The sequence below is a fragment of the Macaca fascicularis genome, chromosome 5 (genome assembly GCF_037993035.2).
Source record: "Macaca fascicularis isolate 582-1 chromosome 5, T2T-MFA8v1.1".
Taxonomy (NCBI): domain Eukaryota; kingdom Metazoa; phylum Chordata; class Mammalia; order Primates; family Cercopithecidae; genus Macaca; species Macaca fascicularis.
Window position 1 is genome coordinate 6,549,084 of NC_088379.1, and position 24,332 is coordinate 6,573,415.

General features: G+C 52.3%; 1 protein-coding gene across 8 annotated transcripts in view; it reads left to right on the plus strand.

Annotated features, from left to right (window-relative positions):
• PPP2R2C (protein phosphatase 2 regulatory subunit Bgamma) overlaps positions 1-24,332 on the plus strand; it is a 249,819-nt gene that overhangs the window by 23,245 nt on the left and 202,242 nt on the right. For 5 of the 8 annotated variants that reach the window (XM_074039398.1, XM_045392097.3, XM_005554440.5 and 2 more), the window contains one exon: positions 8,109-8,215. The exons of the other annotated variants lie outside the window; for them this stretch is intronic. In XM_074039398.1, the coding sequence (XP_073895499.1) occupies positions 8,167-8,215 (49 nt within the window). In that variant the 5' untranslated portion in view covers positions 8,109-8,166. The remainder of the gene's footprint in view (positions 1-8,108; positions 8,216-24,332) is intronic. 8 annotated transcript variants of the gene reach the window in all.

A 24,332-nucleotide genomic window follows, 5' to 3' on the forward strand; every position in this document is an offset into this window, starting at 1 on the left:
CAGGTCCTTTCAAACTGTTCTGCAAAGTGGCCCTCCAGCTCTGTGCCTTTTCCAAGAACTGATATTTGTTTTTTGTTTGTTTGTTTGTTTGTTTTGTTTTGAGACGGAGTCTTGCTTTGTCGCCCAGGCTGGAGTGCAGTGGTGCGATCTCAGCTCACTGCAACCTCTGCCTCCCTGGTTCAAGCGATTCTCCTGCCTCAGCCTCCTGAGTAGCTGGGATTATAGGCACCCACCACCATGCCCAGCTAATTTTTGTATTTTTAGTAGAGAAGGGGTTTGGCCAGGTTGGTCAGGCTGGTCTCGAACTCCTGACCTCATGATCCGCCCGCCTCGGCCTCCCAAAGTACTGGGATTACAGGTGTGAAGCACCACGCCTGGCCTGGTATTTGTTGAGTTTTTTTAAACCGTTACCATTGTTGTTTTCTTTGGTGACTGTGTTTATTGGCCACCGTGGTTGACCCGTAGGAGGCAGAGGCTGAGCTGGAATTCAGTGTGTGGGGTGTTGATTAGGAGGTGCTCTTGGGGTCCACGCCTGATTGGTGAGGGAAGGCAGCAGGATTGGGCAGAGGGAAAGCTGAGCCGAGTTGCAGTCCAGTGACAGCTGTGGCTGACTGTGAGCGGCTGAGGGGCTGCGGTGGTGCGTCCACGCCATCCTGCCTTGGGCCCAGATGGCTGCTTCTTCACGCTTGCCCAGTCACAGGAGGCGAGCCACTCTGCAGGTGTCTCCTGACAGCACCCCGCCTGCTGCGGCAAAGATCCCTCCTTGTGGGGTGTCTGGGCGGCCCCTCCCTGAGTCCGCTCTGCCGGCCGCACACGTCTCTGCTCTTTGGAACGCAGACCCTCCCTGCTTTTCTTCCTGTTGGGTTGTTTTCCAAAAACGGATTACAACATTTTTTTCCTTCTAATATATTCTGCACATGAATCCTGAGTTCATACCGATGGCAAATATCTAAAGTTGTGGCTTTTTCACTGAAACTTTACGGTGGAAGCACAAAGTCTGGTTCTCTATTTCTTCTCGTGTCAGTGTTGGTGAGCTGTGTTTTTCTAGAAATTTATCTGTTTCTTCTAAGTTTTCACAATAATCTAGCATTATCTTTTTTCTTTTTCTTTTTCTTTGAGACAGAGTCTTGCCCTGTCACCCAGGGGGAGTTCAGTGGTGTGATCTTGGCTCACTGCAACATTTGCCTCCCAGGTTCAAGCAATTCTCCCTGCCTCAGCCTCCCTAGTAGCTGGGTACAGGTACCCGCCACCACGCCTGGCTAATTTTTTGTAGTTTTAGGAGAGACGGGGTTTCGCCATGTTGGCCAGGCTGGTCTTGAACTCCTGACTTCAGGTGATTCGCCCACTTTGGCCTCCCAAAGTGCTGGGATACAGGCGTGAGCCACCACGCCCAGCCATTCTCGCGTTATCTTTTAAATCTCTGTAATGTGTTCTGTCCTGTCAAATTCATTCTTCCTTAGTTAATGTTGCTGGAGGTTTGTTTACTTTATTAATCTTTTCGAAGATGATCGTGAGGTTTGGGGGAGCATCCACGAGGCATAGGACTGGCCTCTACCTACAGTGTGGCCTCTGTCTGCGGCGTGCCTTGTTTAGTGAAGATCTCCAGGGGTTACTGCTGGACGACCAGGGACAGTCACAGCACCTCTCTGGGCTTCAGTTTGTTCATGTGGTGGGTGGAAGTGAGCACACTGTTCCCTGAGCTCTGTAGAATGTCACTGCCCCTTTTGGAGGGTACTGTGGTCTTTTATCATTCTCACAAGTGCATTTGACTTAGCTCCTGGATAAAGGACAGGAGCTGTGAACAATTTGTCGTGAATCCCTTAAAGCACCTGGCAGCTTAGCCCATGCTAGGTCTTCGAGAAATATTTGTTAGATGATGGCACCTATGTGGTGAGGGAATCAGTAGCTCAGTCAGCAGTTTACTGCCTTCTCAGGGATTCCACTTGGTTCCCCTCCTCCCTTTTTTTAAAGTTAGAAAATGACTCACATGGCTGGGCACAGTGGCTCACGCCTGTAATTCCAGCCCTTTGGGAGGCCGAGGTGGGCGGATCACTTGAGGCTAGGAGTTTGAGACCAGCCTGGCCAACTCTACTAAAAATACACAAATTAGCTGGGTGTGGTGGCGGGTGTCTGTAATCCCAGCTACTCTGGAGGCTGAGGCACGAGAATTGCTTTGGGAGGCGGAGATTGCAGTGAGCTGAGATCGCGCCACTGCACTCCAGCCAGGGTGACAGAGTGAGACTCTGTCTCAACAAACAAACAAACAAACAAACAAACAGAAAAAATGACTCATGGTCCCTTGTGAGGGTCTGATCTGGTCAGGGCAGGGTTTTTGAGGATCTGACCACTCTGTCCACCTCTGCTCCAGCGCTCCTGTGTGACAGGGAACCTACGTGATGGACAGCAGGCAGAGAGAAACAGATATTAATTAATTAATCTATCTTATTCCAGCAACTCCCGAATGCTGCAACCCTCAGGTGGCAGCTATTTTGGAGAATGGAGCATAGGACAATGCTGGTTGCCTTCCCAATATCCATTATTCCTGGATTTCTGGCTAACAGCCCTGACTTAAATCAGGGGGCTGTGTGCGTGACTGAAATTCATATTCCCAGGTCTGTAATTCAGCAGAGGTGATCATGGGACCCAGTTCTAACCAATGGGACATAAGCTGAGATCACTGGGTGGGGCTTTTGGGAAAGATCCTCCACAGAGAATGACTCAGCTGGCACCTGCACTTTCCCTTGTTTTCTTCTTGTCTGGAATGTGATGGCTGGAGCAATGGCAGCCATTTTGTAATCATGAAGTGACCTGAGGACACCCTAGGCTAAGGATGAAGAAGCAGATAGACAGAAGGGACCTGGAGCCTTAACCACAACACAGAGTTCTGCTCCAGTGCTAGGTTGCCAGTCTCTGGCTTTATTTTATAAAAGAGAAAAACACTACATTTCTTCCTAGCTTTCTAACACAGCTCCTAACTGACAGAGGCTGGGAAGCCCAAATGGAGATTTTTGCTTCCTTTCCATGTATCCCCATCAGTCTCTCCCTGATGCGCAAGGAGAGGCCAATCCGAGCACATCCATCTTCATGCAGAAACCACGTGTGTGGAGCCCTCATGCCCTGTGGTGGGAACATGAAATGGTGTAGCCACTTTGGAAAGTAGCTGGGCAGTTCCTCAAAAGGTTAAACATAGATTTATCTCATGACCCAGCAGTTCTACTCCTAGGCATCTACCCAAGAGAATTGAAGACATCCATCCATACAAAAAGGTACACACGAATGTTCATGGTGGCACTATTCATAGTAGCCAAAAATGAAAACAACCCAAATGTCCATCACCTGATGAATGGGTAAACAAAATGTGGTCTATCCGTACAGTGGAGTATTATACAGTCCTGAAAAGGAAGGAAGCCCTGCCACACACTACAGTGTCACTGAACCTTGAACACATCATGTTAAGTGAAAGAAGCTACACACAAAAGACCACATAGTGTATGATTCCATTTATAGAAAATGTTCATAATCAGAAAATTCATAGAGACAAAAAGCAGATTAGTGGTTACCAGGGGTTAGGGGCTTGGAGAATGACCACTAATGAACATGTGGTTTCTTTTTGGGGTGATGAAATATTTTAAAAGTAAATCATGGTGAGCACTGCACAGCTCTGTGGATATACTAAAACTACTGAATTGTAGACTTTGAAAAGTAAAGTGTATAGTACGTGGTTCATGCCTCAATAAAGCTGTGATTAAAGACTGCGTATGCTTTAAAGTGAGAAGCTTGGTGTCACTGGAGCCAGGCGATAAAGCAAGACAGGGCTATCTGCAGGGTCCCCATGGGCCTGGGGCAGGTGGCCACGTGGCCAGTTTCTGCCTTCTCTAGTGGAACAGGGTGGCACGGTGGTTAGGACCCAGATTTCTCTACCTACACAGCTGCACGCCCTTGGAGAGATCTAGTTCCTGTGCCTTGGTGACCTCACTTGTCAAATGGGGAGACTCCTGTATCGCCCACAAGGTTGTGGTGAGGCTAAGCGAGAGTAATCAGGAATGCCTAGCGCAACTTTTGCCTGCAGGGACACTCAGCAAACCCCGGATCTGATTCTTCCATTTCCCTGCACACTTGTCCCCCTTGACCACTGCCCAGTCGGCAGGTGCTTCTGTAATCTGGGTTTGAGAAGAACTTTCAGAATGGTAGATTTTTAATTTTTTTTTTTTAAAGGAGAGAAGGAAAGCGGTGTCAGGAATCGTCCTCCGTGTTGTTACAACATATTATAAAGCTCAGTCATTGAAATAGTCTGGAGGTTACGCTAGACTTGGGAGAGAGACTGGTGAAGCACCACATAGTACACGTGTGAGTCCCCTGTGGCTGCCAGAGCGAAGTCCACAGACTGGCTGGTTCAAGACGACAGAAATGTATTGTCCCCAGTTCTGGAGGCCAGAAGTCCAAGGTCACAGTGTCGGCAGGGTTGGTGCCCTCTGAGGGCTATGGGGGGAATCTGTCCCAGCCTCTTCTCCTGGCTTCTGGTGCTTTGCTCGCAACTTTGCTGCTCCCTGGCTTGTGGAAGCCTCATCCCAACCTCAGCCTCCATCCTCCCACAGCACTCTCCCTGTGTGTGCCTGTCTGTGTGTCCACATTTCCGCCCTCTCTCTCTTCTTTTTTGGAAGGACATCAGGCATGTTGGATTAGGGACTCAGCTTTATGATGCCATCTCAATGCATTTCGTCTGCAACTACCCTATTTCCAAATAAAGTCACATCCTGAGGTTCTAGGGGTGAAGACCGCACATGCAGATTTTAGGGGGAAGCAATCCAGCCCTTCCTGATGGAAAGTCAGAAGTAGGTTTGAGCTGTATAATAAATCACTCACTGTGTAACGGGCTCAATATTTGTGGAGCACCTGCTCTGAGCGGGTACCGGGAAACAGCAGTGATACACTGACAAGGTCCCTGCCCACGAGTAGCTCAAGCAGCAGGGTGGGGAGGACATTTCACGACGGTGCGGGAGAGCGGCCAGCTCCTCGCGTCTGCTGCCTTTGTAACGAGAACAAGTTAGAGGGACAGACTGCATTCGCGGCCGGCTCTTTCACGCACGTAGCACGTGGTGTGGGTGGTGCCACCGCTCCAAGGCTGAACCCCGAGCCCCTTCGGCCAAGGGAGCATCTGCCGCCACAGTGGATGACTTGAGGTTTTATTTTACAATTTCATTTGCCGTGTTATTGGCGTTTGGAAGATGACATGACCTCATCTCCTTTTTCTTTGCCTAGTGAAAATAGCAGGTGGTTTTGTTGCCTTCCTACCACTGGGTGTGTTTAGTGCCATCATAACACAGATTGTTAAATCATCCTTGTATGTTTCCGTTTTGCTCTGAAACGCTCCTGTCGCCGGGGGCGATGAACTTGGCTCGATGCACCTGTGTGTTGGTGGAACTTGGCAGATGGGCGGCGGGCACCTCTCCATGCTGATATCTCTACCCCGAGGAAGTGGCCGTGGGGTGGGGTAAAGAGCCAGGAAGAGGGGAATCTGGATTTGATTCCCAAATCTGACATCCCAGCCGTGGGACCTGAGACAAGTCATTCCACTTGTAGGGGGGCCCGCCTCAGTGACCCCCGGGAAGATTAAATGGAATGATCAATGCAGAACTTTTTTTTGGATTGTTTTTAATATGCTGAAATATACATAACACAAAACTAATCATTTTAAGCATTTTCGATGTCTAATTCAGTGGCATCCGGTACATCCCCATTGTTGTGCAACCATCTCCACAACCCGTCGCCAGAGCTTTTTCTTTGTACCCATTAACACCAACTCTCCGTAACCCCAGCCCTGGTAACCCCCATTTCACTTCCTGTCTCTATGAATTTGACTCCTCCAGGACGTCATATAAGTGGAATCACACAGTATTTGTCCTTTTGCCACTGGTTTATTTTCTTTAGCATAATATTTTCAAGGTTCGTCTACATTGTAGCATGTGTCAGAATTTTATTCTTTTTTTCGGGCTGAATAATATTTACGGAAAGGGTTAATCTGTAAATTGCCATGCCACTGAAAACAAAGTTTTAGATGGTGTGTAAATATTAATGGTTGAACCGAACAGAGGAGGTGAACTGAAAGGTACACTCTCTTTTTCCTTCAACCCCAGAGCCATTCCCCACGTAACTGCCTGTGCATCCTCCGGACATTCCTCTGCACTGATGAGCATTTACGTGTGTCCTTTGTTTTTAGACCTCCATGCTATTCTGCACCTTGATTTTTTCCCCTTTGATGTCATTCTTCCTTTTTTTTTTTTTTTTGAGAGGGAGTCTCGCTGTGTTGCCCAGGCTGGAGTGCAGTGGAGCGATCTCAGCTCACTGCAAGCTCCATCTCCTGGGTTCAAGTGATTCTCTTGCCTCAGCCTCCTGGGTAGCTGGGACTACAGGTCTACAGGTGCCCTCCGCCATGCCTGACTAATTTTTATATTTTTAGTAGAGACAGGGTTTCACCATGTTGGCCAGGCTGACCTCAGGTGATCTGCCCACCTCAGCCTCCGAAAGTGCTGGGATTACAGGTGTGAGCCACCGTGCCCGACCTGATATCTTTCAATATTGGCACACACACATAGAAATGCCTCATCCTGTTCAACAGTTGCTTAGCATCCACTGATAGGTGGCCATGTCTTATTTCCCCAGGTCCATGCTGATGTCCATGTACGTCGTTTACCAATACTTGCCATTACAAACAACACTGGAAATGATTGTTCTTGACACAAGAGTGAGATTTACACCTGAATCCCTAGAAGACAAGAGGCCTGTGCATTGAGAAGCCTCACATTGTCAAATTGCCCCCTGTGGAGGTGACCCCTTCTCCACCCCACCCACCCTGCACAGGAGGGGCTTCCCACAGTGATATCACTCTTGCGGGGAATGGGCTGCAGGACCTTTTTTTTGGGTCACTGCCATATTTGAAAAGTGCAACATTTCTGGTTTAATTCACATTCTTTTAAAATGATGAGAGTGGACACACCTTTTTTCACTTGCCTTTTTTCTTATATGAATTAAAGAATTATTTCTTTTTCTTTCTTTGTGTGTATTTCTTTTTATGTGAATGACTTGTGAGTCTCCTTTTCTCACTTTTCTACTGAGCTTTTCATCTTGTCTTCTTGTTTATTTGTAAGAGTTCTTTACATAGTTAGGAAAGTGCGCTGTGCATGCTGGTTGTTGAAATCTGTTCAACTCAGAGTCGTCTCTAAATATCTTACCTTCTTTGAAGTTACCCATAAACCTATATGTGCCCCTGAGACAGCGATGCTTCCTTTCATAATCCTGGGCTTATAGTTCCTATCCTTCACCTTGAGGCTTAGAGGCTCTCCTTCAGTGTCTGTTGATAATTTACCGAACCCTCATCTCTTCCTCAAGCTACACAGAGTGAGGTGGGGAAAAGATGATGGTCAGATGCTATGGAAGGAGCGGGAAAGAAGCTGTCAGGGGTGGGGGTGGTGCAGGGCTAACACTGTGATAAAGGCAGCCAAGCAACCTCAAGGTAAGTATTAGTTCAGTGGACTGCAGTGTGGGGTGTTGTCCCTGCCACAGGGCATCAGGGAAGGCTTCCTGGAGGTGGCAATAGTTCAGCTGAGCCGCAGTGGGACCTCAGTAGCCTTGTACTCTCGTGCACAGGCTCAGAAGTTGGCCAAGAAAAGCTGCCCCTGTGCTGGAGTGGGCTGTGGGCCTGTGCGGGGTGGGGAGGGGCTTCCAGTTCCATGTTTTTAAGTGGGGGGTGACCTGGAATCCCCAGTGAGGGATTTCGTAGGCTGTGGGGAAATAGCTGCTGAGGGGTGAAGTTTGAAGACAAATGATAGAGGGGAGATGGGGAGGAGTCACCCCACTTGGGGCCAAAATAGCCCGAGGGGAAGGTGGTGTGTTGTCCCCATTTCACAGATTTGGAAGCTGAGGCTCAGGTGGCTCCCGCAGCCGGGAGGAGGGAGGCGTTTCCAACTCCGGCCCAGGGCTGGCTGGAGCTGCGCTGGGCATCGGCCAGGGTGGCCGTGGGTGGCGGTGCTCGCGTTGCATGTGATGTGTGGCGGCATGCATGCCCCAAGGCTCTTTTATTGCTCAACTGTAGTTTTTTTTTCTGATTATAGAAGTAAAATAGAAAGAAGACCTTTTTTGAAATGACCTGTGTTAGTCACCTCTCTCAGGATGCGTGAGGCGGACACGTTGAGGCCACCTCAGCTGATGGAAGTTTCCGGTAAGAAGCCCGTTCTCATAGCCGGGCAGCAGCGCCGGTGAGCTTGGGGTCATGGGCTGTGGGTCGCAGGCGCCCAACACAGCGCCAGCCTGACAGCGGGAAGCCGACCCCACCGTGCTGGGATCTGGCCCCTCCCCTGCTTTGGCCCCTGGGCCCCCAACCCTGGCTCCTGCCGCCTGGGCCCTGACCCTACCCCGCCAGCCCCCATCGCCGCCTCTATCTCCTGGGCCGATGGGTGAGGCCCCCCTCTTGTGCCACCTCCTTGTGGACTGTGGCAGGGTCACTTTGTCAGGCAGCTGGGGCAGGGGCCAGGAGCATTGTTTCCTCATTGGGCCAACAGTGTTGAGTGCCCGCCGTGGCCAGCGCTAGGCCGGCCCCTGGGGTCGCAGCAGTGGTCAAGTGGACGATGACCCTCGAGGCTCACACTGAGCAGCAGACCCAGACAGACAGAGTCAATCTGTTAACTAGATCCCGACGGGGTGCGAGTGTCGTGAGAAAACAGGGCAGCCATGGGGAGATGGGGTTGTCACCGGGAAGTACAGGGTGCAGGAAGGCACCCGAGGGAGTGTGCGGGCTGTGCGTGTTGGGGGGTGTATGTTGGTGTGTATCTGTTTGGGAGTGTGTGTGTTGATATGTGTATGTTGATATGTGTGTGCTGATGTGTGTGTTTAGGATGTGTGTGTTGTATGTGTTGATGTGTTTGTATGGTGGGGTATGTATGTTGGGGTGTGTGTATTGATGTGTTTGTTGATGTATGTGTGCTGGATGTGTTGGTATGTGTGTTGGAGTATGTGTGTTAGGGTGTGTGTGTTGATGTGTGTTTGTTGATATGTGTATGTGTTGGTGTGTGTGTTGTGTGTGTGTGTTGGTGTGTGTGTATGTTGGTGTGTGTTAGCATATGTGTTGATGTGTGATGTGTGTGTTGGTTTGTGTGCTGATATGTATATGTATTGGGGTGTGTGTGTGTTTGGGGTATGTGTGTTGGGGTATGTGTGTGTGTTGCTGTGTGGTGTGCTTATTGTGTTTGTGTGTGTTGGTGTGTGTTTGTTGATATCTGTATGTGTTGTGTGTGTGTTGGTGTGTGTGTATGTAAGTGTGTGTGTTAGTGTATGTGTTGATGTGTATGTTGATGTGTTGGTGTGTATGTTGATGTGTGTGTTGGTGTGTGCTTGTTGATGTGTGTATGTGTTGGGGTGTGTTTGTTGATATCTGTATGTGTTGATGTGTGTGTGTTGGTGTGTGTGTATGTAAGTGTGTGTGTTAGTGTATGTGTTGATGTGTATGTTGATGTGTTGGTGTGTATGTTGATGTGTGTGTTGGTGTGTGCTTGTTGATGTGTGTATGTGTTGGGGTGTGTGTGTGTGTTTGGGGTATATGTGCTGGGATGTGTGTGTATTGGGGTGTGTGTGTGTTTGGGGTATGTGTGTTGCGGGGTGTGTGTGTGTTGCTGTTGGTGTGCATATTGGTGTGTGTGTGTTGGGATATGTGTATGTTTTGCTGTATGTTGATGTGTGCGTGTTAGGGTGTGTGTATTGGTGTGTGTGTGTTTGGGGTAGGCATGTTGGGGTGTGTGCTTGGGGTATGTGTGCTGGGGTGTATGTGTTGCTGTTGGTGTGCTCATTGGTGTGTGTGTGTTGGGATATGTGTATGTTTTGCTGTATGTTGATGTGTGCGTGTTGGGGTGTGTGTATTGGTGTGTGTGTGTTTGGGGTATGAGTGTTGGGGTGTGTGTGTTGAGGTGTATGTGTTGCTGTGTGGTGTGCTCATTGGTGTGTGTGTGTTGGGATGTGTATGTTTTGCTGTATGTTGATGTGTGCATGTTGGGGTGTGTGTGTATTGGGGTGTGTGTGTTTGGGGTATGTGTGTTGGGGTGTGTGTGTTTTGCTGTATGTTGGTGTGTGCATGTTGGGGTGTGTGTGTTTGGGGTATGTGTGTTGGGGTGTGTGTGTGTGTTGGGATGTGTGTGTGTTTTGCTGTATGTTGATGTGTATGTGTTGGGGTGTGTGTGTTGGGGTGTGTGTATTGGGGTATGTGTGTTGGAGTGTGTGTGTGTTGGGATGTGTGTGTGTTTTGCTGTATGTTGATGTGTGTGTGTTGGGGTGTGTGTGTTGGGGTGTGTGTGTTTGGGGTATGTGTGTTGGAGTGTGTGTGTTGGGATGTGTGTGTGTTTTGCTGTATGTTGGTGTGTGCGTGTTGGGGTGTGTGTATTGGGGTATGTGTGTTGGAGTGTGTGTGTGTTGGGATATGTGTGTGTTTTGCTGTATGTTGATGTGTATGTGTTGGGGTGTGTGTGTTGGGGTGTGTGTATTGGGGTATGTGTGTTGGAGTGTGTGTGTGTTGGGATGTGTGTGTGTTTTGCTGTATGTTGGTGTGTGCGTGTTGGGGTGTGTGTATTGGGGTGTGTGTATTGGGGTATGTGTGTTGGAGTGTGTGTGTGTTGGGATGTGTGTGTGTTTTGCTGTATGTTGATGTGTGTGTGTTGGGGTGTGTGTATTGGGGTGTGTGTTTGGGGTATGTGTGTTGGAGTGTGTGTGTGTTGGGGTGTGTGTGTTTGGGGTATGTGTGTTGGGGTGTGTGTGTTTTGCTGTATGTTGGTGTGTGCATGTTGGGGTGTGTGTGTTTGGGGTATGTGTGTTGGGGTGTGTGTGTGTGTTGGGATGTGTGTGTGTTTTGCTGTATGTTGGTGTGTGCGTGTTGGAGTGTGTGTGTGTTGGGATGTGTGTGTGTTTTGCTGTATGTTGATGTGTATGTGTTGGGGTGTGTGTGTTGGGGTGTGTGTATTGGGGTATGTGTGTTGGAGTGTGTGTGTGTTGGGATGTGTGTGTGTTTTGCTGTATGTTGATGTGTGTGTGTTGGGGTGTGTGTGTTGGGGTGTGTGTGTTTGGGGTATGTGTGTTGGAGTGTGTGTGTTGGGATGTGTGTGTGTTTTGCTGTATGTTGGTGTGTGCGTGTTGGGGTGTGTGTATTGGGGTATGTGTGTTGGAGTGTGTGTGTGTTGGGATGTGTGTGTGTTTTGCTGTATGTTGATGTGTGTGTGTTGGGGTGTGTGTATTGGGGTATGTGTGTTGGAGTGTGTGTGTGTTGGGATGTGTGTGTGTTTTGCTGTATGTTGATGTGTGTGTGTTGGGGTGTGTGTATTGGGGTGTGTGTTTGGGGTATGTGTGTTGGAGTGTGTGTGTGTTGGGATGTGTGTGTGTTTTGCTGTATGTTGATGTGTGTGTGTTGGGGTGTGTGTATTGGGGTGTGTGTTTGGGGTATGTGTGTTGGAGTGTGTGTGTGTTGGGATGTGTGTGTGTGTTGCTGTATGTTGGTGTGTGCATGTATTGGAGGCGTGTTCACACATACCTTTTCACTGAGCAGCCTGCTTTGTAACGGCCACCCAGGTCAACAGGCCTGTAGGTAGATCCTCATTTTTGAACCAATTTCCTGTGTTGGGCGCGAGAGCGTTTCCAGGTGTGCTCGGTTGTAAATAATGTGCTGCCATCTTGGGTTTCCACTCTTACTGAAGGCACAAACGACATCTTTAGAGAGTCTTCAAGTCTGCAGTACTGCATTTGGACGGCAATGTCAACTGCAGACTTACGGTCCCCAGGCAGCCTTAAGTAGCTGTGCGTCTCAGTATTAACGACATAAAACAGTATGTTTCTTTAGGCCCAGTGCCCGCCGTGGGGTGCCGGGCCCTGGATGGCTGGTATCGGAGGCGTGGGTACAAGGCCCCGGCACCCCACAGTTGTTCTGCCTGTGCCGGGGTACCTTTCTCTGGGGCAGGAGGACAGGTCTTTGTGAGGAGTTACCGAGAGGACTCCCTTCTCTGCTGGAGAGACCTTTGCTGGTTCGTTTTATGGCCCTGTTTGAGGGAGGCGTGGAGGCCCTGCAGTTTAGAATCCTGTTCAAAGCTTATGCTCGTGAGCCTAAGAGGATTTGGCGGTGACCAACCTGTATGACATAGGCTGTTTGTTTTTACTCCTGCAGTGTTCTCTTCTGGGTCTCAGGCATGTGTTCTTATGATGACTTTCATTTACAGCCTGAAATGATTGTGAATTCTTCAATAGCATCCACCTTTTAGAAATAGAAAGCTTTCTAAAGTCACGTTTGCAAGCCCAGCCTTTCCGGATTCTGTGTCATTAACTCATGACCAGAGCTGTCTCTCATCCTCCTGCTTACTTACCCCTGCCTCCCTGCACCATGCTGAGGGCAGAGCGTGGGCTTCACCGTGCTGTGTAAACTGTGAAGTGCGGTACCTGAGTTGAGCTCACCTCCCACTCTATGAATAGAGCGACAATGCTGGGGACGTGTCTCCCAGCCTCCCTTGCAGCTAGGGCACAGACACCTGGCCCCCTGGTGCTGCTGCCTTGGGCCTTGACTCAGAATGTTGGCTGGCAATGTGAGGAACAGGGAGCAGGGGCCATGTGTGTGATGGCGGTGGCAGCGGAGGAGGCAGCCGCAGTGATCCAGATGGCGGCTGCTGGCTTAATTTGGGAAGAACAGGCGCCTTCAGACACTGCTTCATCTTCTAAGCCAGGGACTGGACACTGTGATCCTTGGACATTTCTGTTCCTTGTTTTTAATTTTTCTGGGGAATGTCTTTAAACACGCACAGTGGAATGCGCATTGCAGAGAAGGCAAATCCCCCTTTTCTAGTGGAAATGAGCCTGCACCTCCCCAGACAGCTGGATTCTGGAGATTCTGCTGCCCATGAGTTCTGCCCTTTTGTTTCTGTGTTTGGAAGGCCTGGCCCAAAATGGGGGTTGGGGGTGTCCCAGTCTGGTCTGGGATGAGCAGGAATGATTTCCCAGCAAGGTCGAGGCTGCTCAACGCTGTGAGAGCCCCAGCCTGGGCATTGGGAAACATGGCTTCCTCTCCAGCTCTGACTTTGCTGGCAGCCCTGGACAAAGCCCTCACCCTTTCTGAGCCTTCGCAGCCTCTTCTATGGGCTGGGGATGAAGATCATAACCAAGGCAGTCATCAGGACCATAGATCGCACTTGCCATGGCCGGGCCATCAATACCATAGATCGCACTTGCCATGGCCGGGCCATCTGTAAAGTGCTGTGTTCGGGTTAGAGAGGACAAGTTGGTGTTATTGGAGGGAACCTGTGGTGATGGGGGAGAGGGTGACCTGGTGATGCAGCCCTTGATGGCTAAACCTTCCCGACAATGTCACAGGGTCAGACCCCTGCCCTTTGCAAAGCACTGCATCCTCAAAGAATGATTTACACTCCGGAAAATGGAATCCATGCTGAGTGGGTTCTATCACGTGCAGCCTCGGGGAATGAGAGCTGAGAAGGCCCCTGTGAATACGGGCAGGATGGGGCATCCGGTATCTGCCAGCTGCCACCTGCTCCAGACCTGGGCCACTGGCTCTGCTACCTAAACCTCTTCACTTGCCCCATTTTAACGACAGCTCGCTCATCAGCCTTCTTTGGAGAACGCTGGGGACCGAGTGACGAGGTGGGGAGACTCTGGGCTTTACCCTAAGTGGACGTATGTTGGAAACATAACTGCCCCCTAATAATGGTAATAATAACAGCAGCTGAGGAAGAGCTGGGGTTCACAGAGCACCTGCTCTGCAAACAGCCTGCAGGATCTTTTGGTGAAAGTCGTGAAACCTGGACATTTAGGTGCTCAATAAATGTTAGCCAAAAAAAAAAAAAAAAAAAAAAGAAAAAAATGGAAAAAGGGAAAGAAACCCAGACATGATTCTGCTCATTCCCGCTTTGCTCCTTCAAGTCCCTTGTTATCTGGGTGACCAGGGACCGTTTGTTTCCTGGCAGTTGTAGATGTGAGTCAGCCGCCCTCTCCTGGATGCCCTTCCTTTCGGTTTGGGCACACTTGGTGGTCTTCCTGTACCTCGGTCTTTTGCTCTTGCCAGATGGCCTTTGCCGTCCCAGGTTGGCTCTGACGTCCTCTCCTCTGTGAAGCTGCACAGTACCTTTGGGCCCCTGCAGGCTGCCTCAGCCCCTCCTCACTGCTGTCTTTACTCTCAGAACATGAGCCTTGGTGGGGGGTTCCTCAAGGGGCTGAGAGGCCTCAGAGGACACTGCCCCGGAGAGGGGCTCAGGCTGTCTCAGGGTGGGACGCCTCCCGGGTGGCGCCGTGTGAGTGGAACCCCACCTGCCCTTGCTGCCTTTGGTGCCACCAGGCACAGCTCCCGGCCCTGGGAGGGGTGATCTTTCTTGGGGGTGCCAAGCTGGCTCTGTGGTCCCTGTCACTCAGAGCAGGCTCCTTCCCACCACACCCATTTTGAGACCCCAGAGCACAGTGACCCGCAGCAGCACTTAAGAAGCAGGAATGCGTCCCTCCTGTTGGTGAACATTTGGGGCATCACTGACAGGCGACAGCAGCCTGGTTGAGAACCACCCTATGCGCCCGTAGAAAGGGCCAGATGGCAGGAGCCGCCTTGCGTTTTGCTTCGGGGTTTAGTTGGGACGGCCGTTTGCAGGGGTTGCAGCCACTGTTCTGAGAGCTTTGTATGTTCAGTGGGTACAAATCTCATGGTGGCCTAGGAGGTAGGGGATGGGGCAGTGCCCATCTGGCAGAGGAGGAATCTGAGGCTGAGAGAAGTTGTTTCCCAAAAACACAGCCTGTTGTGGGGGGCCAGGGCTGTAGCCCAGCAGTCCAGCTCAGAGTCACACCCTGCTGTCATGTTGTTACCCTCACAGTGGGCAGGTTCAATTCTGTGGTGGGTGAGTGTCCAGTGACCACAGCCAAGGAGGGCTTAACAAGGGGATTGTAGGACTTGCAGCAAGTAAGGAGGACACCAGGGATGGTCCCCAAAGCAGCGCCTCCCGGGCAGAAGGGATACCAGGGTTTCACGGGGCTGCTGGGCAGAGCCATCTCATGGAGGGGGTAGGGTCAGTGCAGGCGCGGTGGTCGTGGGGATGTAAGGTCAGTACAGGTGCGGTGGTTGTTGGGGGGGTAAGGTCAGTGTAGGCGCAGTGGTCATGGAGGGGTAAGGTCAGTGCAGGTGTGGTGGTCATGGGGGTATAAGGTCAGTGCAGGTGCGGTGGTCATGGGGGTGTAAGGTCAGTGCAGGTGCGGTGGTCATGGGGGGGTAAGGTCAGTGCAGACATGGTGGTCATGGGGGCGTAAGGTCAGTGCAGGTGCGGTGGTCATGGGGGTGTAAGGTCAGTGCAGGTGCGGTGGTCATGGGGGGGTAAGGTCAGTGCAGACATGGTGGTCATGGGGGGTAAGGTCAGTGCAGACATGGTGGTCATGGGGGTGTAAGGTCAGTGCAGGTGTGGCGGTCATGGGGGTGTAAGGTCAGTGCAGGTGCGGTGGTCATGGGGGTGTAAGGTCAGTGCAGGTGCGGTGGTCGTGGGGGGTAAGGTCAGTGCAGGTGCGGTGGTCATGGGGGGTAAGGTCAGTGCAGGTGCGGTGGTTGTTGGGGTATAAGGTCAGTGCAGGTGCGGTGGCCATTTGGGGGTAAGGTCAGTGCAGGTGTGATGGTTGTTGGGGTGTAAGGTCAGTGCAGGTGCGGTGGTTGTTGGGGTGTAAGGTCAGTGCAGGTGCAGTGGTCGTGGGGGGGTAAGGTCAGTGCAGGTGCGGTGGTCGTTTGGGGGTAAGGTCAGTGCAGGTGCGGTGGTCATGGGGGGTAAGGTCAGTGCAGGTGCGGTGGTCATGGGGATGTAAGGTCAGTGCAGGTGCGGTGGTCGTTTGGGGGTAAGGTCAGTGCAGGTGTGGTGGTCATGGGGGTGTAAGGTCAGTGCAGGTGAGGTGGTCATAGGGGGGGTAAGGTCAGTGCAGGTGCGGTGGTCATGGGGGTGTAAGGTCAGTGCAGGTGCGGTGGTCGTTTGGGGGTAAGGTCAGTGCAGGTGCGGTGGTTGGGGGTAAGGTCAGTGCAGGTGTGATGGTTGTTGGGGTGTAAGGTCAGTGCTGGTGCGGTGGTTGTTGGGGTGTAAGGTCAGTGCAGGTGCAGTGGTCGTTTGGGGGTAAGGTCAGTGCAGGTGTGGTGGTTTTTTGGGGTAAGGTCAGTGCAGGTGTGGTGGTTGTTGGGGGGTAAGGTCAGTGCAGGTGTGGTGGTCATGGGGGTGTAAGGTCAGTGCAGGTGTGGTGGTTGTTGGGGGGTAAGGTCAGTGCAGGTGTGGTGGTTGTTGGGGGGTAAGGTCAGTGCAGGTGTGGTGGTCATGGGGGTGTAAGGTCAGTGCAGGTGTGGTGGTCATGGGGGGTAAGGTCAGTGCAGGTGTGGTGGTCATGGGGGGTAAGGTCAGTGCAGGTGCGGTGGTCATGGGGGTGTAAGGTCAGTGCCGGTGCGGTGGTCGTTTGGGGGTAAGGTCAGTGCAGGTGTGGTGGTTGTTGGGGTATAAGATCAGTGCAGGTGTGGTGGTCATGGGGGTGTAAGGTCAGTGCAGGTGCGGTGGTTGTTGGGGGGTTAAGGTCAGTGCAGGTGTGGTGGTTGTTGGGGGATAAGGTCAGTGCAGGTGTGGTGGTTGTTGGGGGTAAGGTCAGTGCAGGTGTGGTGGTTGTTAGGGGGTAAGGTCAGTGCAGGTGTGGTTGTTGTTGGGGTATAAGGTCAGTGCAGGTGCGGTGGTCATGGGGGGTAAAGTCAGTGCAGGTGCGGTGGTCATGGGGATGTAAGGTCAGTGCAGGTGCGGTGGTCGTTTGGGGGTAAGGTCAGTGCAGGTGTGGTGGTCATGGGGGTGTAAGGTCAGTGCAGGTGAGGTGGTCGTAGGGGGGGTAAGGTCAGTGCAGGTGCGGTGGTCATGGGGGTGTAAGGTCAGTGCAGGTGCGGTGGTCGTTTGAGGGTAAGGTCAGTGCAGGTGCGGTGGTTGTTTGGGGGTAAGGTCAGTGCAGGTGTGATGGTTGTTGGGGTGTAAGGTCAGTGCAGGTGCGGTGGTTTTTGGGGTGTAAGGTCAGTGCCGGTGCAGTGGTCGTTTGGGGGTAAGGTCAGTGCAGGTGTGGTGGTTGTTGGGGGGTAAGGTCAGTGCAGGTGTGGTGGTTGTTGGGGGGTAAGGTCAGTGCAGGTGTGGTGGTCATGGGGGGTAAGGTCAGTGCAGGTGCTGTGGTCATGGGGGTGTAAGGTCAGTGCCGGTGCGGTGGTCGTTTGGGGGTAAGGTCAGTGCAGGTGTGGTGGTTGTTGGGGTGTAAGATCAGTGCAGGTGTGGTGGTCATGGGGGTGTAAGGTCAGTGCAGGTGCGGTGGTTGTTGGGGGGTTAAGGTCAGTGCAGGTGTGGTGGTCGTTTGGGGGTAAGGTCAGTGCAGGTGTGGTGGTCATGGGGGGTAAGGTCAGTGCAGGTGCTGTGGTCATGGGGGTGTAAGGTCAGTGCAGGTGCGGTGGTTGTTGGGGGGTAAGGTCAGTGCAGGTGTGGTGGTTGTTAGGGGTAAGGTCAGTGCAGGTGTGGTGGTTGTTGGGGTGTAAGGTCAGTGCAGGTGTGGTGGTCATGGGGGTGTAAGGTCAGTGCAGGTGCAGTAGTCGTGGGGGGGTAAGGTCAGTGCAGGTGTGGTGGTCATGGGGTCATGGGGGTGTAAGGTGCAGTGGTTGTGGGGAGATAAGGTCAGTACAGGTGCGGTGGCCATGGGGGGTAAGGTCAGTGCAGGCGCAGTGGTCATGGGGGTGTAAGGTCAGTGCAGGTGCGGTAGTCGTGGGGGGGTAAGGTCAGTGCAGGTGCAGTGGTCATGGGGTCATGGGGGTGTAAGGTGCAGTGGTCCTGGGGGAGTAAGGTCAGTACAGGTGCGGTGGCCGTGGGGGGTAAGGTCAGTGCAGGCGCGGTGGTCATGGGGATGTAAGGTCAGTGCAGGCGCGGTAGCCATGGGGGGTAAGGTCAGTGCAGGTGCGGTGGTCATGGGAATGTAAGGTCAGTGCAGGCGCGGTGGTCATGGGGATGTAAGGTCAGTGCAGGCGCGGTGGTCATGGGGATGTAAGGTCAGTGCAGGCGCGGTGGTCATGGGGATGTAAGGTCAGTGCAGGCGCGGTGGTCATGGGGATGTAAGGTCAGTGCAGGCGCGGTGGTCATGGGGATGTAAGGCCAGTGCAGGCGCGGTGGTCATGGGGATGTAAGGTCAGTGTAGGTGCGGTGACGGATCACGCTTCTAGATACATCACGTGCATGGAAAATGGCAGATAAGCTTCTCCCTGGGTGGGGTTTTTAGGATGGGCTTGAAACTTTTCTGAAACAAGAAGAACTCAAGATGCACTTACAAGTGGATGCTTTTTCATGATGTGTACCTGAAAATCCCAAACCCGGGACCCTGGCTTTATGACGTCACATTCCATGGGAGGTGCTAAGGGCAGAGCCTGGCCCAGAGTAAACCCTCAAGAAACGTTACTCTTGTTGCTTTCCTGGGCTTCCTGTAAAGCAGGCGTGGTGCTTTGTGGTTTGTGAATCTGTGTCCCCAAGATACATGCTGTGGTGAATGAGTCTCTGGGACTTATCCAGCTGCTTCCCCCAGCACTGAGTGTGACCTCACAGCGGGAATAGTGGGCTCCGTCACTCGTGTGCTCTAGCCTCTCCTCCCATTCGCTGCTGTCCCCTCCCAGTCTCCTGGTCATTGTCCTCCTGGGGGAATCCTTGTCGTGGGAGGCCTTCCCAAGCAGGGTCCTGACAGAGACGTGAGTGGTCCTTACCCACTCTTCTTCATTTCACATACATTTATTGAGCACCTACTGTGTACCCGGCCCTGGGTCAGTGGCTGGGGCCACAGCAGTGGGCAAAGCAGACCTGGGGCTCACGGTCTAATGTGCAGAGAGATGTGGACCCTCTCAGCCTCGCCAGCTTTCCCTCTGGGAGGACTGTGCCAGGGAAGAGGGATGGGGGATGGGGTAGGGGCTTTGGAGTCAGTGGAGCTGCATGTGAACCCCAACCCAGTGGCTTTCCAGCACTTTCACGGGCGTGCAGGACTGAGCTTCAGGAATCCTCAGTTTTCTCATCTGCAAACTGGAGGTGTTGGCACCTACCTCACAGGGTTGTCTGGAGGCTAATGGGTGATACATTCCACGGGGCCGCGCAGCTTGGCTCGCGGTGTGCGCGCACTGACTATGAGCCCCCTCCCAGCTCCCAGCCTGGCCACTTAGGTGGGTGGCTCAGGTGGTACCTAGAGGAGAGGCCAGGGCTGCAGGGAAGAGGCCAGTCTGAGGCTCTTTGTGGTGTGTGAAATCCCTGGGTTAATCCCTGGCCCTGCCCAGAGCCTGAAGTGGGAACTCCTGCATCGCTTCTTTGACCGTGAGCCTTTGCTGGCTGTCTAGGACTCTGCTTCGGCTGCCATTGAGACTGCCAGGAGTTCAGGCCTATGGCCCAGCAGCCCCTCATCCTCCAGCTGCCCCCTTCCCTGTCCCTGTGAGGTCCCAGCCAAGCCATCTGCTTATGGAGACATGAACAGACCAGCTCAGGGCTGCTCTGCACCTGGTGATGGCAGGAAATAAAGTAAGGATGGGTGATAGGTTGGGCTTTGGTGGCCAGATCTGTCCCCGAGTCTCCCTGGCTGTCAGAACACAGTGACTCTCAGACACCAGGGGCAGATCTGGGGACTGGCGCTCCAGGCAGTTTGGGTTGAGTGGAGGAATGCTCTCTGATGATTCATGCCTAGGTCTGCAGGGATCCTGAAGATTCGGAGGCAGGGCCCTCACCAGCTCAGGCAGCCACCCTTCAGCTGTGCCACCTTGCCTGGGCCTGAGCACAGGCCCTGGAAGCCCGTGTAAAGGACATGTTCACAGGCAGGCGGGAAGGGCCCTCCCAGCCAGAGCCAACACCCTCCACCCCAGCTCCCTGCACAAGCTGGCCTTGCAGAGAGCCAGGGCGGGCGGTGCAGGCTGGGAAGAGGAAGAGACGTTTGGCCGGGTAGGGGCTGAGGGCTTCCCAGGCTGAGGATACAGGGCAGGCAGCAGCCTGAAAACACAGGCCAGTTTCACAGCCTGCAACCAGGTGGTCACACAGGGCCCCGCGCTCAGAAGGGCCCACTGGGGCGGAGGCTCTGAGCTCACCGTCTTGAGATTCTTCATCATCTTATCCTGGACTTGGTGTTCTGTAAGTGGAGTTGCTGGGACTGTGGATCGTGTCCTGGGGCTTGGAGTCTGGGCTCATGGGCTATGCCTCCTTTGTCCCTTCCCCAGCTCCTGGGACAGGTTCTCAGCTGCCTGCTCTCCTCCCGTGGGGGCCCCAGGCCCTGCCTTGTGTCCAGGGTGGCAGCCAGGTCACTTCTTGGGTGGCCATTGCTCAGGGGTGGCCTGTCCTCCGTGGGCTGAGGTGGTGGGGCCTGTGGGAAGGGGGCCAACATCTCTGTTCACAGCTGGGGTCCCATATTTTGGTTTTGCACTGGGCCTCGAAAATGATGGAGCCAGCCTTGCCTGAAGAGAGGTGCATTCTGGAAACGGCCGGAGTCCCATGTGGCCAGGGCATAAGGAAGCTGGGATGGTGCCTGGAGGTGGGGTGGGGTGTGGCGGATCACCCAGGTCGGGGCAAGTCCCTGGAAAGCTGTGGAGGAGTGGGGCTGTGTTCTCACGGCATGTGCTGGTTGGGACACTTGGTAGGTCCATGCACCTTGGCCACAGATGCTGCATGGCAGGGAGGTGACTATCACCGTCTGGGGCACCGGGAGAAAGAGAGAGGGGTGTTCTGTTCCGCCTGGCACTGCTCAGGGGTGCACAGCAGCTCTGTGGGTTTATCTCACACCAGACTTCTTTTAGAGCCAGAAATTGGCAAGGACTGGAGGCAGCTTGTCCGGTGCATTCCTTCTAGCGGGATAAACCGAGGCCCTGAGAGGGGACACATCCCTGCTCACTGGCCAAGGTCTCTTAGCAGGTTGGTAGCAAATAGCTAATATTAAGTCAGTTCATTTGGAATTCTAGGCAGAAATAGAAATATGTCAATGGCACAGATGAAAAAACTGAGGCTCAGGGTGGCTGAGGCCGCCTGGGATCAAGCGATTTATAATGGAGCTGAGATTCAAACCTGCAGCTCCCGACACCAGACTGGGCTCCTTCTCCTCCGCATTGAAGCCGTGGCTGGCGTCTCCCACTCTTCGGGATCATGGAGTAGGCTAGTGAGCAGCTGGGGAACTCGGGGCTGGAGTGAGAGGGTGGATGGGTGGGTGGCAGGGCTGTAACAAAGCCTGCCGTGATGGCTGTCCCCCTCCTCAGGGAATCAGGCCTGATTGCACTTAATGAGGCTGGTGGGGAGGTGTCGAGCTTGCATTTTCTGCTCAGTGGGAGGTGGCTATGATGCATATTCATTTATGCAAAACCAGGGTTGGTTCTCTGCACCCTCTCACCCCTCTGCCTCTTCCTCCAGTCGGGTCACTGGAGCCCAGAGACCAGCCCCTGGATTCCCTCTTTCCTTTGCCAGCTTTCAGCCCCAAATAACAGGCCAGGGAGGTGGACGCACATTCTCGCTCTCCAGGGCCAGGCAGGCACTGCGCTCAGGGTGCCCTCAACACGGAGCGTTGACTACCACCCCTCTTCTTTTCACCAATTTAACCATTTTAGAGTGCACAGTTCAGTAGCATTTAGTACATTCATGTTATACAACCGTCACCACTCTCTAGGTCCAGAACATTTTCATCACCCCAAAAAGAAACTGTTCAACTTGTCAGCTGAAGAATTGCCAGGACCACACATTGAGCGCGGAGAGCTTTCTTCCTCATGAAGGGTCGCAGCCTGCAGGCTGGCCAACCGCAGGCTGGGAAGCATAGCCTCTGGCAGGAGCCAGAAGCAGGCATTTCCAGGAAGGGAATTTATGATGAACAGGTTAGCTAAGTATACATATTCAACAGGCTATAGGAAGACCTATGAATATTCACGGAGATGTGTGTGCATTCGTCATGAGCTAACATGTATGTTACGTGCATCCCATGTTGACTTTGGGGTAGAGACTTAATATTTAAATATTACAGTCAGGGCCCTACACGTCAGAAGGTGAAGCAGAAGACAGGAAGAGCCTCTGTGCAGCCTCCATAGATGAGCCAGAACCACTTCAAGATTGGGACTCTCTTATCAAGAAGGAATGCTGGGTTGGGCAACATGGCTCAAGTCTGTAATCCCAGTACTTTGGGAGGGGGGCAGATCATGAGGTCAGGAGTTCAAGACCAGCCTGGCCAATGTGGTGAAACCCATCTCTACTGAAAATATAAAAATTAGCCGGGTGTAGTGACGAGCGCCTGTAGTCGCAGCTACTCGGGAGGCTGAGGCAGGAGAATCACTTCAATCCGGGAGGTGGAGGTTGCAGTGAGCCGAGATCGCGCCACAGTACTCCAGGCTGGGCGACAGAGCAAGACCCCCTCCCCCGCCAAAAAAAGGACAATCTGTGTTGAAACTGAAAAAGAGAGGGGCAGCACTGAGCGGTTGGTTGGAATCAGCAGTAGGGCAAGTCTTTCGAAAGGGCTGATTTCTGCTTAACCCTTAAGAGGGAAAGCGTAATGGCATTTAGTGAAGGAGGGGTATAATGCAGTGTGTCTGACCTCCGGTCCCACTGTGGCCTGGAACTCAGGGTTTTTTTTTTTAAGGTTTCTCTGGGGTCCCTTTGGCCAAGAGGGGGTCCATTTAGTCATCTGGGAGTGGTTAGGATTTTATTTATTTATGTATATATTTATTTATTTTGAGATGGGATCTCACTCTGTCACCCAGGCTGGAGTGTAGTGGCACGATCTTGCCTCACTGCAAGCTGTGCCTCCAGGGTTCAAGAGATTCTCCTGCCTCAGCCTCCTCAGTAGCTGGGATTACAGGCACATGCCACCACTCCTGGCTAATTTTTGTATTTTTAGTAGACATGGGGTTTCACCATGTTGGCTAGGCTGGCCTCAAACTCCTGACCTTAGATGATCCAACTGTCTCGGCCTCCCAAAGTACTGGGATTACAGGTGTGTGCCACCACACCTGGCCTTTATTTTTATTGTTTATTTTATTATTTATTTATTTATTTATTTGGAGATAGTATCTCGCCCTGTCGCCCAGGTTGGAGTGCAGTGGCACCATCATAGCTCACTGCAGCCTCAACTTCCTGGACTCAAGTGATCCTCCTGCCTCAGCCTCTCCAAGTAGCTAAGACCACAGATGTGTGCCACCATGTTTAGCTAATTTTAAAATGTTTTTGTAGAGATGGAGTCTTGCTATGTTGCCCAGGCTGCTCTCAAACTCCTGGGCTCAAGGGATCCTCCCATCTCAGCCTCCCAAAGGGCTGGGATTGCAAGTGTGAGCCACTGTGCCCGGCCTATTTTTATTTTTCAAACTAAATGAAATTTAGCCTAAAGATGCCGCTGTACATGAATCCTTTCTTAATGAACTGCAACCTAACTTAGTTTGTGACTAATGGAAGCCTGACTTAGGAGGCGCTCTTGTAACACATAGGTGAAGCTCAGCCAACCACAGCAGCTGGGCGTCTGTCAATCCAGTCCCAGGTGGCCAACCGTTCAGATAAGGCAAAGGCTGAGCTGTAACCAGTCAAGCTGTCTTGACCCTCTTTTCCGTTTTGGCTCCATAAATGCTCCCTGATCACGGTGCAGACATAAATTCCTAGACCTTGTGCTGGTTCTAGGAGCAGCTGATTCGTGAATCGTTTTTTGCTCAATTAAACTCTTAATTTTAACTTGTTATACTCAGTAAGCAGTCACTCCCATTCCTCCTCCTTCTAGTCCCTGGCAACCATGAGTCCACCTTCTGTCGTGGTGGATCTGCCTGTTCTGGACGTCGCATGGAAATGGAATCATACTGTACACTTATATTCAGCTTCTTTCACTTGGCTGAGTGTTTTCAAGGCTCATCCGGGCTGTAGCTCACAGTAGAGCTTCATTCCTTCTGACTGGGCACAGTGGCTCATGCCTGTGATTCCGGCACTGTGGGAGGCTGAGGCAGGCTGATCACCTGAGGTCAGGAGATCAAGACCAGCCTGACCAACATGGTGAAACCCTGTCTCTACAAAAAAAAAAAAAAAAAAAAAAAAAAAAAAACAATATTAGCCAGGCCTGGTGGCAGACACCTGTAATCCCAGCTACTGAGGAGGCTGAGGCAGGAGAATTGCTTCAACCCGGGAGGCGGAGGTTGCAGTGAGCTGAGATCGTCGCCATTGCACTCCAGCCTGGGCGACAAGAGTGAAACTCTGTCTCAAAACAAAAACAAAAACAAAAACAAACCAAAAACTTCATTCCTTCTCTGGCCTGAATGTGTTCCACTGTATGAACGGACCACATTTTCT